This window comes from Cavia porcellus, unplaced genomic scaffold (genome assembly GCF_034190915.1).
Source record: "Cavia porcellus strain 051 isolate PalLab524CR breed Dunkin Hartley unplaced genomic scaffold, mCavPor4.1 scaffold_19, whole genome shotgun sequence".
NCBI lineage: Eukaryota > Metazoa > Chordata > Mammalia > Rodentia > Caviidae > Cavia > Cavia porcellus.
The window spans coordinates 6,921,070-6,935,016 of record NW_026947502.1 but is presented as its reverse complement, the minus strand read 5'-3'; the positions used below and the strand labels follow the sequence as shown (position 1 = coordinate 6,935,016).

Here is a 13,947-nt window from a genome sequence, read left to right as displayed (position 1 = left end):
TATTACCCCAGCACTTAAGCAATAATAAATTACTGACTGAATAAAATCCAAATGCAGTCTTAAATCATTTCATTTTACAGCGTTATCATGGCGCTGTGGTTGAGAGTGGGAACTTCACATAATCAGACAAGTCAAGTTCAAATGGCAGTGTCCTTTTAACATCCATGCAATGTGCAAAAAGTACTTATCTCTCTGAGCCTTCTTCAGTCATATATTAGTCATATATTTATACCATGGGATTATCTTAAGGATAAAATAAGCTGAAATGCATAGCCACCCTGGGACATAACACCTGGTAAATCAGTAGGTCCTACACAGGTAGTGGTTAAGTAGGACCGAGCCACCTGAATGCCCCACTTACACACCATTGCACTTGTCATTGTTAATACATGAGATTCTCTTTACTCCCAACCATCTTCATCCTAATTCTAAATCCTCCGAGGCTGTGACCCTGGTCCTCCTAACCTACCCTGCTCTAAGCTTGTCTGCCTTACCTCTGGGCTTCTCACACACCACTGACTTCCTTCCCGGTAAAACCAGATACTGTTCATGTCTCAGAGATGCTGATGACTTCAGGAGAATGGAATAAGTGAAATTGGGCCACTACAAACGTCATCTTCTCTCCAACAGTATGTCCAGATTCTCCTGACCTGGCTGGAAGTCATACCTGTGACCCGAGGATGATGTGTAGTCACAGCTCGTTAGACTTTCCTAGGATCCTTATCACTTTCCATTTTCTATGGTATATTTGGGGATCGAGTGTTACCATGCCTGCTAGATAATTTGAGATCTGTGAGTGTAGAAACCAAGCCCTTTTGCCTCTGCCCTTACTGTACTCTGACTCAACCTAATAAATGTTTACAGAGGTGGACTGAGTTTAGAGGAGACTTCAGAAGACACACAAATCTTGCTCTTATGTCTACCTCTTGACGCCACGTGTCTTGGTTCTGACTGCAGTGGGCAGCCTCTCACCTCCCACAAGCACTTCCCGCCCACACTTCCCATCCTCTTAACTCTTCCTCATTACAGCACTTTGTGGATCAGGCACAGTGGTGTATGCCTGTACGCCCAGCTAACCAGCAGGCTGAGACAAAAGAGTGGAAGTGTGAGCCCAGCTGGGGCAATGTGGTGTGTCTCTGTCTCAAAATACAGTGACCCTTCAGTTATGAACTCAATTTGTTCCTGAGGGCTTGTGTAACTCAAGTTGATAGTGAGCCAAGACTATTTTTCCCATAAGAAATAATGGACATACCCGTAACATGTTTTGAACCTCCAAAAGAATCCCTAAGCTAACCTTTTCATAATAAAAAGGGTTGTATAATGTGTGTAATTTATAGGAAACACCAATAGTTTTCCTAGTGTATTCACCAAAAACTTATAAAATTTGCCTTGTTTGTCCAAAACATTTCATACTGTATTCACCATTCAAATTGACATCTTCGGCTTACAGGAAGGAAGGATGAAATGGAAGGTGGTTACTGTTTAGGTGGAAAGTTCTCCTCCCATAAGAACATCAGGAATTGGCTCCCTGGCATCCTTTCTCTCCTCATGAGAGTCTGCAACCCACCAGGACCTGCTTCGGGCCCACTAGGGCTCAACCTGTTCAGAACTAAGCAGTGTTCTAAGGTTGTCTGTTTCTATGTTTCCTTTAACACTGTTCTGTAGTGTGACGTGACACTGCCATTAAGTGAGTGCAATGGTTGGCTTTTTCTCTGTCTGGGTGGGTCTTCTTCACAAATATTTGTAACTCTGTCCATTTTTTCAGCATTTCCTTTATTTCAGAAGTAGAACTTTGCTGCACTGATTTTTGATTCTTCTCCTTCAGAAAGCTCCTCAGCTGTCACTGTCTGTGGCTCAGCCAGAGTTGCTGAAGCTCCTCTGTAGACAATCCCTTTGAGTGATCCTCCACTAGTGCCTCAGATCACTCCTGTCTACACGCAAGGCAGGGGGCTTCATTACAGTGACAATGTCATCAATCACCGGGTCAACTGAAGGCTCAGGCTCCTCTAGACAGCCTTTAAAATCTCTCTCCTATTTAATTTTAGGCCACATTTTCTTCCAGGCAGATCTCAGTGTCCTTAGAGAGACACTGGCCCAGGATTTCTCAATTAACTCCACATAGGAAAGGATGCTGTAATGTTCCTCCCAGAACTCTGTTAAGTACTAAATCTGTATCTGAATCTATCCAAAAGCACTTAGAACAGCTCATTGGTGTATAGATTCTTGGTTGTTTTGTTTTGGTGCTGGGTATTGAACTCACAACCTCGAGTTTGCTAAGCAGGCACTTACACTGCTGAGCTAAATCCCCAGGCCCTGGTGTATAGATTCTTAAAGTTAGTTATATAGTCTTGGACCATAGGCTACAATAGAGGAGTTGGATTAGGTGAGAGGAACTTGACTGAGACTCATGACAATTCTCGAGCCAATTCCTCCAGGAACATTTTCCATGATGAAGAGAGCCTTGAGAGGTGAACCTTTGTCTTCTCGATACTTCTTAACAGTAGAACAGGAAGCCTCCCTGATCTACTCAAGGAAAAATACTCTTGTTACCTAGGCTTTTGTATTAGATCTCACATGACCCCAACCTATTCTTCAGGACTTTATGTTTTATGAACACTCTAGGGGTCTCAGAGTGATAAACCAAGAGAAGCTTTACCTTAATGTCACCACTCTCACTGGCACATAGCTATAAGCTTAGCCTCTCCTTCATAGGCTTGCAGCCTGGGATTTTCTTCTCTCCAGGGGTAATGCACGTTCTCCTGGGCATTTCCTTCCAGAAAAGGCCAGTTCCATCCCAGCTAAAATCTTGATGAGAAAAAAAGCCATTTCTCTGTGCCATCATTTCAATGTGGGGTATGTAACCTTCAGCAGCCCTTTTATCAGCACGGCTGCTTCACCATGCCTAAGTTATGCTGTGAACCCAAGTTCTTGCTTTAATATTGTAAAACTACTCTTTACTGGCATGAAATGTTTTACCATTACTGCTTGTTGATGGATTGTCCCTTATGAGATCTGCATTCATAGCCCTAGCTTTTTCACAAATTATAGACTCAGGCGATAACTGGCCATCTGCTTTTCATCTATCTATGATAATAACAGCCTTTCTACCTGACCTAATACTGTTGATTGTGACTTACAATTTGAGTAACACTTTTAGCAACACTAGCTTCCTTATACAAATCGTTTCTCTGTAAGAGTGTAGAGACAGTGGAATTTGGCTCACAGTACATAATAGTGAGACTGGGCACACAAACGCCACTCGCATATTTCTCCACAATTCCCTTCTTTTTTTTATTTTATTTAAGGAGAAAAAGAAAAAAGCAGAAAAAGGGTACAAGTTATACAGAATTTCAGAAAAAATAAACAGTAGGAAATCACTAGTTAATAGATTACATATTGTCATCTTAGAAATAGTTGTTCAAGTTACAAAATTAAAGCATATAAAGTGGACATTCAAACAGTGAGACTGCAAACAGTTCTGTTCAATGATCCAACAAAACTGAGTAATATGGTTATCTATCTTATACACTTAAATGTACATGCAGTTATATCCTTTAGAGCACTTTCTTTTCCTCTCTTTTGTACAATGACAATTACACTTTTTGGGTTTTATTACTCCCACAGTCTTTATTACTTTTCTTTGAAGAGAGTAAAACCAAATATGACATAACGGACCAGAGTCAGTCAAATCAAAAGAATGGACATAATATATAATGTAAAAACAATACAAAGTGATCAACAATGGTTACCATAATGCTCTTGGCTCTTAAAAAGAATTGCCTATATCATCAGTTATAATAAAATTGAACAAAACAGTAAAGAACAAAACCAATAAAACCAAAACATTGGAAACATTACAGGTCTTCAAAGAAGATAATAGTCAACCAGAATGGGCGTCATAATAAATCTTATTGTCTTCACAGTTGTTGCCTACATTTTCGAACTTGGTACTATATCAAGCAAAACAGAATAGAGGAAAATGAGTCAAAACAAGATGGTGAGAGCAATACCCTTCTTGGATAAGCAGGTCATTCCCTTCTTTTTTATTGTGATTTCTTTCTTTACCTTCCTCTCCTTCCTTAGCTTCTTTTCTAGACTTTTGAGGTCCATTTTGACAGCAGAAATTGTAGCAACTGCTACAAATGAAATCGCATCCATAAACATGATCATCTGGGCTCAGACTGATGCTTACATATGATCTTCTGGCATCACAAGTCTTGTTTACAACAGCACAGGCAGCCAGTATTGAGGTCATACCTCATGACTTTGGTAGTAAGTAAACCTAAACTTCTGGCCATAACCCAAGTTGCTCCTATATGAAGCTAGTCATAACTCTAGGGCCCACTGTAAAATTAAAAAGGGCTGGGAACACAGCTGGTATGGATGATACTCTGGGTTCAGTTCCAAGCATCTGAATTGGAACTGGGAGGAAAAACACCTTCATTATTCCTTCATATTCTTGGGCAATTCTGAATTTAGAGGAGTTTGTTAGAAGTTAGAATTAGACACAGTGACGGATGGAAGACAGATTCAACAGCAGATGACACACAGGGAGAACCTGGCAAGCATCTGCAGAACGAATGAATGGATGGGTGAACATGTTAATGCGCTACCCTAATCCAATGTGTAGGCAGCACTGTTCAGTCACCGGAAATCAGGTGCTTTGAGGCCAGAGGGTACATTGGTACTGAAGAGCCCTGGACCACCCCCCTGCTCCGGGTTTACAGGCTTCCCCTCAGAGGCTCAGAAGTAAAAAGCCAGCCACTGGAGCTTGTCCGCTGGCCCCTGAACTTGAACATGGACCCCCAGTCTGTTGAACATCAACTAACAGAAGGGTAAGGCTGAGTCAGCCAAATGACATTCAACTTTCAGCCTATTCCAGCAAGTACACTGATCTCCTCTGAACTGCACTTCTCACTGCTGTTCACCAGCATGGAGGAGAAAATCAAGGGCTGGATAGTGGCTGCTGAGAGGAGGAGCTGGTGGCTGCCCAAGGGAAGAGTGAAGCCACTGAGCACACTGAGCTACACCCCCAGGTTCTTGTTTGGCCTCCACACTAATTATTTTTTAAGACTGCAGTGTTTATTTTCATCTTATGGATGATGTACATTTGTGTTTGCTTTACAGTCAGAATGTGCTAACTCCATAATAAGAAGAAATAAAATATGTTCAAATATCAGCAATCCAATTCAAATGTAATACTACCCATATCTACTTCAGCTTTCTCAAAGGCTTCGCATTACTGTCATGATTCAGTCCAAATGCAGCTTCAGAAGCCCCAACTGCTCCCTCCTAGTCCTCCCAGACAGTCACTTTGCAGTCTCACTTTGCCCCCAGGCCTCACATAGTCCAGCCACAGCCCTGGAGCCTGGAGACTTCCTGATCTCCACTGCATGCCCAAGTGTGGAGCTGCTGCTTTCTGTGCCCCAGCCACGGCTCAAAGCCCCTCTCGGAGCGTTTGCCTCTGCATGGTACAATCAATCAGTAGGTTCAGGCTCTGTGACGGAATAGATGCGGCTTCCTTGCTTCCAGCATATTCCTCAGTACCTAGAACACTGCCAGGCACTTACTAAGCACCAAGTTAAATGCTGCTGGGGAAAAAAAAAAAAAAACCACTAACTCCATTCAGCTGTCGCAGTTAGAATGGTTCTTGGAGAGCACATATCCCAACCTTTTCTCACAGTTAAGCTCCAGAGAAGCAGAGCAGGTTTAAACCACATCCTTTTACTGAACTGCTATGTGACCCTTAGAAAATGTCTTTCTTCCCAAGTGCAGAGGTGCACACCTGTAATCCCAGCACACGGGAAGCTGAAGCAGAAGGATCAACCTGAGTCTGGGGCCAGCATAGACTCCTTAGTGAGTTCAAAGGTCAACATGAACTACATAGAGACCCTCTCTCCAAAAACAAAAAGCCATAGAAAGATGCTTTTCTCCTGTGGGTCTGTCTCCCCTATCAAACAAGGAAGGCCCATCTGCTCCTGCTTTTCCTGACTTCACTTCCACCTCCTTCCCTTGATATGGTTTACAGATGCCCTGTCTGGTGTGGTAGACAGAGTGGTACATAAGAAACACCAGGTCGGGTTCATCCCTCAAACTTGTTGCCAAGTAAGAGGAGAAGAGATGAGACCACACAGCAAGAAAGCGCTGCATGAAATGATGTGGGGATTCCCTCAGAGAACAGAAGGAAGAAAGCCTGGGGCACACTGCAGGAGAGAAGGGTAAGCTCAACAGGCAGAATTCACCAGAACAGTGAGGAGAAGGAGCACTGTCCCAGCCCGGAATCAATTCCCCACAGCCAAGCCACATCAAGACGAGCGCTCGCTGGAGGGTTTGACCAGGGCTCATCTAGATCCCTGCTCAGCCTCTCCCAGGCCCCGGTTTTCAGCCTTCCCAGACCTCTTTCCTTACCCACCACGGTGCAGATCTGAGGGTTTGCTTGCAGGGGTTTAGCGAAGATTAAATGTATGTGATAGGGATGGTATTCAGAAAGGCGCCTGGTGCCTAACAGACCATTCTAAGAAATGCCACTTCCCTTGCTGTTTCAGCGCCATCTTACCGTGCTACCAGCAAGAACATGGAAAGTACAGCTAGGGAGCCACGGATTTAGCTCAGTGGCACAAGCACCTGCCTAGAACGTGCAAGGTCATGAGTTTGATGCCCGGTACCATAGAAAAAAAAGTACATCTGGGGTCTGAGGACTGAAAGCTTTTTCTGCCCATTCATAGACCATTCACTCTAACGTGACTTTCCCAGTGCCTTGTCCACATTCACACACACACACATGCGCACACATTCACACACACACACACACACACACACACACACACACACACACATACACACGCGCGCGCGCGCGCACTCTGTGTAAAGATCCGAGGAGAGGAGAAGCTGCTTGCAAGCCTCTGATCAGACAGGGCCAGGTTCGGAGGTGTCTATTACCATCAGTAAGGAAAACAAAGGCCCACATGAGACAGGGCCTCCAGGGCTCCCCCCGCCCTGGGACTCAGCAGGCCTGAGACTGCAAGCTCAGATGCCACTCTCTATGGGGCTGGAGGGAGAGGCTTCGATTAAATTATGGAAAACTCCTATAAAATACCTTGCAAGATCGTATGAAGCTATTGATATTTCTGTATGCAAACAGACTGAGACAGATGCCGTGGGAGGAATTAGGCAGGGAAACTGGTGAGAGAAGGGTTGTTCACCTCAGTTCACCCCTGCTGACAACAGATAAAGAAGACGCACGAGGAGTTAGAAGTAGCACCCCAAGAGAAAACAGCATGACCGCACTTATACAGCATCCTTAGGGAAGCAGCATAGATGCCTTCGTGCATGGAGGTTGTGTCTTGAATGAAATCATTTGAAGTTAGACTTGAACAAGTTTATTCTTCTGTGGGGGAGTCCAACAGAGAAGCCAGGCCCTTCTTTGAGAAACACAAATAAACCCCAAATTCTTTTGTATGGCCCAGATTCTCTTGTACAGCCACAATATTTATAATCACAGATTTTCTTAATGAAGCTGAGTTTTTTCTTTTCTCATCTTTTCTATCTTTTCTTTCATGTTTGTGTGTGTGTGTCGTATTAGTACTGGGGGCTAAACCCAACGCCTTCACAATGAGCTATATCCCCGGCATGTTTTTATTTTTTATTTTGAGACAGGGTCTTGCTAAGTCACTGAGTTGCTGGGCTCAACCTTGTGATCCTCCTGCCTCCCTGAGTAGGGGGCCTACAGGTATCTACCACCACAGCCAGGTATTCTTAACTATTTCTTTTTAAAATTTTTACTTTAAAAAGAAAAAAAACAAAATTTCTACACAAGATAATAGGATAGTAACAATAGTTAATACATTGCATATTATCTTTAAATTATTCAAATTACAAGATATCATTTAATTGTCCAAAGAATATTTGCACAAATCTTTCTTTTCAATAAGAGAAATTAGTAGTATAACTATCTTAATTATTTTTGTTTTTCCCTTTTTTCTTTTCTCCTTTCCCCTGAGTTTCTCTTTCCTTTTGAATAGTTTCTTCCCATTTCACAATATCTGTTGTACATTTTGGATCTTATCTACTCTTTCAGCTTCTCACACTAGGGAAACAATACAATGTTTATATATGTGAGTCTGATTTATTTCACTTATGAGTATGGTCAAGTTCTATCCATTTACCTATAAAAGTCTCAAGTTTATCTTTCTTTATGGCTGAGTAGTACTCCACTGTATAAAAAGTACCACGTCTTTTTTATCCATTCCTCAGCTGATGGGAATCTGGGTTGTTTCCAAGACCTAGCTATTAAAAATTGTGCTGCTATGAACATGGGTGCACATATATTGCTTTTGCATGATGTTTTTAATTCTTCTGGGAAGATACCAGAAGGGGAATAGGTAGGTTGAATGAGACCTCCAATCCTAGTTTTTTGAGGAATCTCCACAATGATTCCCCCAGTGGCTGCACCAGTCTGCACTCCCACCAACAGTAGAGAAGGCTTCCTTTTCCCCCATAGCTCCTCCAGCATTTGTTACTGGTTGACTTCTTCATGTTAGCCATTCATTAGAGGATGAGATGGAATCTCAGTGTTGTTTTAACTTACATCTGTCGAATGACCAAAGATGCTGAACACTTTTTCACATATTTATTTGCCATCTGTCTGCCATTTCTTCATCTAACAAGTGTGCATTCATCTCAGATGCCCATTTTTGGATGGGGTCTGTGGATTTAGAGGGTCTGATTTTTTTCAGTTCTTAATATGTTTTAGAGAGGAATTCTTTGTCTGAAGAAACTGCTGGCAAATATTTCTTTCCACATTGTGGGTTGAATGAAATATTTCCTAACTGCACTGCCCAGTTTCCTATCACTGAGACCAACCATACCATACTGTACCATCTCCAGTTGTGAATGGAAATCAAATAGGCTGCAATTCCTCTAGGATTCATGGGGGCTTAGCTCCTCTCAACCCTCAGGAGGGGGCAGGACACTCAGAACCAGGGTGAGCTCAGCCCCTATAGTGTCAGGGTAGCCCTGAGTTGGTCTTGATTCTCTCCAAATTTAGTTTCTTCACTTGGAAAAAGAAAAAATGGAGAGTGGGAACAGAGATTTTTGTTTTTGTTTTTGTTTTTGTTTGTACCAGAGATCAAACTCACGATCAGTGGGCTTGCCAGGCAGGCACTTACACCACTGAGCTAAATGCCTGGCCCTTGGGGGGCAGAGTTTTGATAGAGACAGCCATCACTGATCTTGGTTGGCAGAAGGTGCACCATCACGTGCAGAGTGAGAGCTCTGTGGCCAAATTCACCAGAGAATTGCCGTACCTGATGTTCCTTTCTGGAGGCCAGACACACAACTCATTAGCACCGAACATCTCTGAGGAGTCTTGCCATAAAGAAAGTGGTTGCATGGGGTCATCTAAGCTAACATTTCTCAAATTGCTTTGATCTATGCAAGTCTTTTTCCAGTAGAATAAATGGAAATGCCATCAGAGGACATTAACTTAGCACCGCCTTGAGGTGCAGTTGCCAGCCAGGTGCAGCTCCATGGTATCTACTACACTTTCCCAAATAAATCAACACTTGTCATAAAAAGTCCTAGAAGGCAGGTGTTGTAGTTGGGGTTTACAAGGGAAAAGATTTAATACAAGACACATAACTTACAGGATTATATTATAATATTCACCCAAAGAGTCAAATGCAAAAAAGCACAAGAAATTGGTCCAAACACTAGAGACCCAAGGAATTCAGCTGAGAGCCTGGATCCCATGGCAATGCCCTCTACAAGCCCAGCTAAAGACCGAGAGTCCACGGCAATGTCCTCTACGAGTCCAGCTGGAGGCCTAGAGCCCACAACAATGACTCATGCAGTCTGTGTCAAGGATCTGCACTAGGAAGGCCCAAGGATCAGTGGTAGAAGCTAGAAAGTCTGTACCAGTGGGGTAAAGGCTCTGTGCCAGCAGCTGAGGGATCTGCAGTGGAGCAAGAAAGTGACACTCAAGGTCAGGACTACAGCGCCCCCAAACAGAACCACCGCCATGGTTAGCGACAGCAAGGACTCGAGCTCCTCCAGTGATGAAAACAGCTGAGTTCATATCAGGAAGCCAACGTGACAATCTCTTGCAGCAGAATCGCCAGCACACCCTGTGCCCCTCTAGTTCTCCTTTTATGCTGCTTGACAACAATCCTCAGGGGGGCCTTCCACACCCAGCACCACGCTGACTCAGTTCAGCTGGGTGTCACACGTTGACCATTAGTTCAGCCACCAGAGCCAGTATTAAAGCAAGTGACCTGAATCCCAGGACCAGCAGTGATGCTCTGGAATTCTTCTACAACTCTTCCCTCACTGCTTGGCAACTGTCATCTTTTAGCAGAACAGTTTGAGTGTTCAGACATTAGCTTCTAGTTTCTCCTTTTATTCCTTCCACCTATCTAGATCCGTAACTCTCAAACTTTAGGGTACACGAGAATAATCGTACCCCTGGAGTCAGTGGTAAAAGCAGAGATTTGGCTTTATCTGTAACATATTCATTCTCTTTTCGGAAAAACACGCAACAAGCATGACCATATTAGCAAGATGATGAAAACAGGTGTTCACAGGATGATGAAGACAGATGCATATTATGTTAGTCTCTTTTTTATTATGCTATTACATTAGTCTTTGAACTTCCTTTTAAATCTTCTTCAAAAGAAATAACATTTGAATAACCATAGTTTAGATTTGAATATACTTAGGCATTTCAGGCGTGTTGGGGGTGATTATGTCTCCCATGTTTCTGCCTCATTCACAGACTACCTCTTGTTCCCACCCCACTTCCTCACAGCGCCTCTGGGACCCGGCGCGCAGAGCCTAACCCTGCCTCCACCTCCTTGTCCACAGGACTACAGAGTCAACATTTTCCTGCGGCAGCAGTGGAACGACCCCCGCCTGGCCTACAATGAATACCCGGATGACTCTCTGGACCTGGACCCGTCCATGCTGGACTCCATCTGGAAACCTGACCTGTTCTTTGCCAATGAGAAAGGAGCCCACTTCCACGAGATCACCACAGACAACAAACTGCTGCGGATCTCCCGCAACGGGAATGTCCTCTACAGCATCAGGTAAGCAAAACATGGGGCCCTGGGCTCAGGCCTCAGAACACGCCACACCCACCGCTCTCTGGAATCAGACACTCAGGGAGACACAGATAAACACGGACAGCCCTGCAGTTCAACACCTCTACAGAATAGGAGACCCAGCTGTGCAACATACACTCAGCGAGCAGAATAAAGTCCCACTAGGACTTCTAGGCATGAGGTTCATTATAACCAAGGAGACCAGGGAAGGCATCCTAGAGGAGGGGGAGGGGTTACCCAGCATCTCAAGGGTAATCAAACATGATGACCACTGGCAGGAGCAAAGGCAGAGGCACACACAAATCACCACAGAGGCACCAATCACAGCACCATGCAGTAAACGCTCCTACTGGCTGGGTGGTCCTACTGGCTGCTGTAAACCAGGGCGGCTGGGCCTCTTCCTCAAACTCTTTCTATCCCACTTGCATTGTGTCCAGAGCTGGCCTCCCTTTCCCAGCTGTGGGTTATCCTGCAGACACTGGTGAGGGCTGAAGCTTTCAGACTCTGCCACCCGGCCCCACCTAGGGGCCAACAAGGTAAGGGGGAGTTTGCGTCTTGTGCAAGGGACTCAGAGCTAATCACCTCCCCAAAGCACAGAATCAACGACCAGTGTCCAAGAGATGAGGTGGCCTTACACATGCGGTAATAACAGCACCATTCACTGAGAATTTACTGGCTCTGCAGGTACACTGCACACATTATATTTCATCTTTTTGACTCCAAGAAGTAGGTTTTATTGTGCTCATTTTGCAAGTTATGTAAGTGAAGATCTGATAATGTAAATGACTTGCCAAAGTCCCACAGTTAGCTAGAATGTAGCTCTAATCTTCATTCACCTTAAATATCCAGGTCTCTGGGAGAGGCTGTGCTGACCCTAACCCTCAGAAGTACCTGGGCTCAGCAGAGCAGGCTGGGTAGGGAGGAGCTCAGTAATCTCCCCACTCAGGTTTGGGGACCCAGGGCCTCTGTGGCCCTTCTCACTCCGGGGGCCATCCTCCCTCGTACAGACCAGAAGAGTCACAGGCAGGTCAGGGCTTAGGAATCGGCTACCTAGGCCCAGTGGGGGAGGGGGGCTCTGGTTGGATCTTGCTGCTACCTGGCTAACTTCGCGTCTTCACAAAGCAAAGTCCCAGTGCAACACCACTGAAGGACAAGTCAGCAGAAAGTGATGTTCCCAAGGTCATTCAGCTCCAGGAAATTAACCCAGCATGACAGCTGCCCCACTTTGGAGCTTTTATCTTTGAAACTTCAGTCACAGTCACTTTCCCTTCACTTTTCCCCTCCCTTGCTACTCCCTTCTTTTCTCTCTTCTCTTCCTGCCTCCACCCCTTAGCCTGGCTTACTGTTATCTTTTAGGTTAAGGGGGTGAGCACTGCAGCAGGGTCGGGGGAAGCTCATCAAGGACCCTGTGCAATTGAGGTGTCAGCAGTTAGGGGCCTCAGGGCCCTGGGGCTGGCCTCACAGAGCTACAGTTCCTACCAGAGAACTCAACCAACAACAGAGCCAACACCACTGGGACTCTAAATCCACATGCCACCAGATTCACTTCCTATCCTGGCTGAGCCAGCAGCGTGCTGTTTGCTCTCAGCTAAGTCTCCAGAGTGCTCACTATCAGAGGAAGGTGCTGGCCTGATGCCCCAGGAGCCCTTTCTCCTCTGTTCCCCACAGCAGGCAAAGCTTATGTAGACAAAGCCTTTCAAGCTGGAGCCTTGTATCCCAGCCTGAGCTACACGCCTTGCATTCTGCCAAAGGATCTCCCTCTGGCCCCAAGGCTGCAGCCTTTGCAAGAGCTGAATGAGCCAAAATAAACAGTCATCCCAGAATCCTGGGGAGCCCAGCACTTTCCTCCTGACTCCAGCAGGAGCCTGCAGATGTGAGTCTACTGTGTGTGGTTGCCCTGTAGGCAGGGGCCTCTTCCACCTCTTCCAAATGACTTCTGAGGAGCCCAGGACCTGCTGCAGGTACACCTGGGGTGCCTGAGGCCTCGGGATGCCTAATGCAGCTCTGCTGAAACCTGGGGCTCTGTCTCCATCTGAGGGCTCTTCGGAAGGCTAGGGATGGGGGCAGGCCTTGCCCCTGGCTACCTGCTAGAGACAGATCTCTAGAAGCCAGACTCCAAGAAACCCAGAAGTTCCTCTGATTTTTGCAACCCTGGGAAATGCACTGTACCTCTCTGAGCCTCCACTTCCACATCAGGAACTCGGAAATGCTCATCTACTAATGCAGTAAACACTGGTTCCCTGGCTTCCTCTTCCTATCCTGGACAACCAACGTCCTCACCATAACTAGGAATGGAGGCTCAGCTCTTCCGGATCCAACACCCTCCACTCTTCTCTTCCCAGGATCACCTTGACCCTGGCCTGCCCCATGGATCTGAAGAACTTCCCCATGGACGTGCAGACATGTATCATGCAACTGGAAAGCTGTAAGTCCCTTGCACAAGACTCAAACTCCCTCGTTACCTGTGGATAATTTCCCTAATAGCTGAACCCCAGGGGATTATTGTGATAACTCACAACACTAGATGAGGTCTTTGCTTTTAGAAAATTTAAGGAAAATGTAATGGCTGATACACCGACTGAGGTCCAACCTTCAGAGTCTGCAATGTTCTCCAAAGAGCCTAATTATCCCATATTCCTTGTGGGTGTGCTCACTGAGAATGGGGGAGAGGTGGTCAAATAAGCCAGGGTCCCTGAGCCCCCAGAGATGCTTCCCTCAGCAGAGAAGGCAGGCAAAACGCTGTACAAATAACTCAAGTGGTAAGTGTGTTGTCAGAAATATGAAATGCTTAAACTAGGTGTGGTGGCACATGCCTGTAATCCCAGCACTTGGGAGGCTGAGGCAGGAG

The 13,947-nt window shown here is 45.3% G+C and overlaps 1 protein-coding gene across 2 annotated transcripts in view; it reads left to right on the top strand.

The window, feature by feature from the left end:
* Glra1 (glycine receptor alpha 1) overlaps positions 1–13,947 on the top strand; it is a 95,030-nt gene that overhangs the window by 59,555 nt on the left and 21,528 nt on the right. For both annotated transcript variants that reach the window (XM_023562751.2, XM_013146767.3), the window contains exons 4-5: positions 10,861–11,084; positions 13,442–13,524. In XM_023562751.2, the coding sequence (XP_023418519.1) occupies positions 10,861–11,084; positions 13,442–13,524 (307 nt within the window). The remainder of the gene's footprint in view (positions 1–10,860; positions 11,085–13,441; positions 13,525–13,947) is intronic.